Here is a 3357-nt window from a genome sequence, read left to right as displayed (position 1 = left end):
ATTTGAAATCTGTTTGTAATTGCTTCATCATATTTTTTCTCGTAATCTTCACTCGTTCGCTATCTTGTATTATAGCCTCCTAGACGTGATCTTTTTCACATTGACCCCGCTCAGCTTCCTGAGATGATAGGGCAAGCAGTGGCTCAGGCTGTACAACAAGCCTTGGAAAACCAAGGATATCATAATGTTAAGGGAAATCAGAATGGACAAGGAAATCAGAATGGAGAGGGAAATCAGAATGGACAAGGAAATCAGAATGGCAATGGGAATCAGAATCAAAACGGTCAGGGCCATTGGTTGGAGAGGTTTGTGAAGCAGAAACTAAACTCTTTTATTTCAACACTGACTCCTATTGATACTGAAAATTAGATTGTTCATCTCGAGAATATTTTTGATGCACTGGGTTGTGATGAGATTCAGAAGGTCAGGTTAGTTGTGTATAAGTTGGAGGGTAATGCTCAGAGGTGGTAGAGAGGAGTAAAAGCTACTAGAGGGGAACATTATGTAGAGGCTTTGGAATGGCAGGGATTCAAGGTATTATATACGCAGTACTTCTCTAATGTTGATAGAGAGGCTTATTTGTGGGCGTGTCATTCTATTATGCAGCACCAGGATGAGAGCATTACTGATAATATGGCGTGGTTTATAAGGTTGGTTGGAATTGCTGGGACAGTTGCAGGGACTGCTGCACATCAGGCTGATAAATTTAAATGGGATTGAAGTCTTATGTGAGGGGTTCCATTATTTTTTTTAATTTGATAAAGTGGAGGAGGTGACTGATGTAACAAAGGATGTTGAGAAGGAGCACATAGATTTTAGGACTTTCAGGTCTAACAGTGGTAGTAAGAGGGCTAGGGATGATCAGGGTTTTGTACAGCGTAGAAAGTGGTATGGAGGTCAGAGTGGTCAACAGGGACAGTGGCGCAGACATAATCAGAATAAGGGTGGTCAGTCATTCCACGGCCGGAATCAGTATGTTGGTCAGAATCAGAATCAGCAGTTTTAGCGACAAAAATAGCCTAGGCAGTGGCAGAATCGTTAAAAGGGGCAGAGCCGTTACTCAGTGTATGGAGGAAACCATAATGTGATTCCAGTGGCCCCTTGTGCTACATGTGATGGACATCATCCAGATAGAGCTTGTTACAGATAGACTGAGGATTGTTTCTTGTGTGGTAGCATGTCCCATAGTGAAAAGGATTGTACAGTGTCATGCAACACTAGTGGAGGAGGAGCTAACGGTGGTAGTGGCAGTGTCAGTCAGCAAAGTCCTACAGCCAGAGTGTTTGCATTAATGGCAAATCAGGCAGTAGCTAATTCAGGTACCGTTTCTGGAACACTTCTTGTTGGTAGATGTGATGCTTATGAGTTATTTGATACTGGTTCAACCCACTCGGTTCTGTCTTTATCGTTTATTCGTCATCTTGGTGTTGCACCTTCATTATTATATCCTCATATGTCTATTTCTACCCCGATGGGGAATTTTGTTATTATATCTGATGTATATCGAGAGTATCTCATAGCTATTGGAGATAGAAATTATAAGGTTAACTTGCTTCCAATAGAGATGCATGACTTTGACATTATCTTGGGCATGGATTGGTTAAGTGAACATCGTGCCATAATTGATTGTCAAGGAAAAAAGGTGATCTTTGGAGATGCAGATAAACAAGAATTTGTATACCAAGGGTCTCAACGGAAGGGGGAGGTTAAATTAATTTCTGCTTTAAAGGCGAGAAAACTTTTATCTAAGGGTTGTGATGGCTACTTGCTTTTGTGAAGGATACATCGAAGCATGAACCTCGCATCGAGGATTATCTAGTTGTGAGAGAGTATGAAGATGTGTTCCCCGACGAGCTACCAAGTTTACCACCTGTTAGTCCCTAACAATGCAGCAAGAATTACAGAAGGGGGGTTGAATGTAATTCTAGTAAACTTTTTCTTGAACTATAAAATGTTCTAACTCAAACTATATGTATATAAGTGTTTTAATTTACAAGGTGCGGAATCACAAGTTAAATAAATCAAAAATACAAAGTAATAAAAACACAAGTCTTTAAAACTTTCTGGTGGATTTGAAAGTATCCAGCATATATATATATATATATATCAAATTAAGAACACTGTAAAGAAAAATTGTCTCACAGCTGCTTTACAAGTGAACAAACAAACTACAGAGAAATTCTTAACAGTTACAGCTTTTTCTATTTCTCTTCTAAAAGTGTTTGCTTAGTTGTTTGTTCTACTAGATACACTTGGTTTATATACCACCAAGTTTACATGGTAATAAGACAGGATAATAAAACAAAACTATCAAGTTAAACTCCATGCTGCTTCACTACTCTATTCCGGCATCTTTGAAAATCTTCTTAATCTTGCATGGAAATGGTAATGCTCCTTTGTTCTTCATTTCCTATTAAACAGGCTGCCACATTCCTTTTGCAAACAACCATCGCATGTGACTGTGTTGTCACTGTTAACAGATGTTTGAATTGATCATCCGTCGGGTACATGCTTGTCATCCGTCGGGTTGCCTTGTTGATCATCCGTCGGGTAGCTTTGTTGATCATCCATCGGGTAGCTATTTGACACTTGACTTCATTTTACTTATGCAGAATTACAAGATATCTTATATTTACAATTAATCAACCTATTCTGCATATCTAATTAAAGTCAATATGACTTATATGCTACTACAGAATCTATACAAAGATGTTTGCAGAAATGTGCTACATGACGTATTGTTACATAAGCTACTCACCCGATGGATATCAATTAGTCATCCGTCGGGACTATATTGAATCATCCGTCGGGACTATAAATGATCATCCATCGGGTGCTACATTTTTCACTAAGTTAAATCTACTAAGGTGTTTTGTTAATGTAATCATCAAGTTCACAACATATTCCTAACAATCTCCCCCAATTTATGCCTACTAGAATTGTAGTCATAAATTAGAGAAACTTGATGATATCAAAACACCCTAAAAATAGAAATTTAAAAGGTAGTAGATAAAACTAAAAAGTGCTGCATTATTTACTGAAGAATTTATAAGACAAAGTGTACAAAGATTTGCTCACAGTCATTTTCATGGTGCTCCTCTAGTCTGAGCGGATTGATCTATTTCCTTGATGGTCTGGATTTCTTTCCAAGCTTCCTGTTGTTTTCTTCTATCTGATTTTGGAGCTGTCTGCAGAATTCAAGTTCATCAGCTTCTGATAGATCTAGCATTTCTTGCATTTCCAGTTGAGTCTCATTACTAGAGATGCTCAGCTGGTCCTCTAGTCTGAAGAATCTTCTAACTCCCTTATCATCAAAGAATTCCATCAGCCAGTAGGGCCTTAGATGCACTCTACTTC

General features: G+C 38.4%; 1 protein-coding gene across 1 annotated transcript; it reads left to right on the top strand.

Moving 5' to 3' along the window:
• Positions 1-1177: 1177 nt before the first annotated feature.
• LOC141703462 (uncharacterized) lies at positions 1178-1777 on the top strand. The gene has a single exon (XM_074506990.1). The coding sequence runs from the start codon at positions 1178-1180 to the stop codon at positions 1775-1777; it is 600 nt and encodes a 199-aa protein (XP_074363091.1).
• The last annotated feature ends 1580 nt before the right edge of the window (positions 1778-3357 follow it).

This window comes from Apium graveolens, unplaced genomic scaffold (assembly GCF_009905375.1).
Source record: "Apium graveolens cultivar Ventura unplaced genomic scaffold, ASM990537v1 ctg6660, whole genome shotgun sequence".
Lineage (NCBI taxonomy): Eukaryota > Viridiplantae > Streptophyta > Magnoliopsida > Apiales > Apiaceae > Apium > Apium graveolens.
Note: the sequence above shows the minus strand (reverse complement) of the source record. Positions and strands in the feature narration are given on the sequence as shown.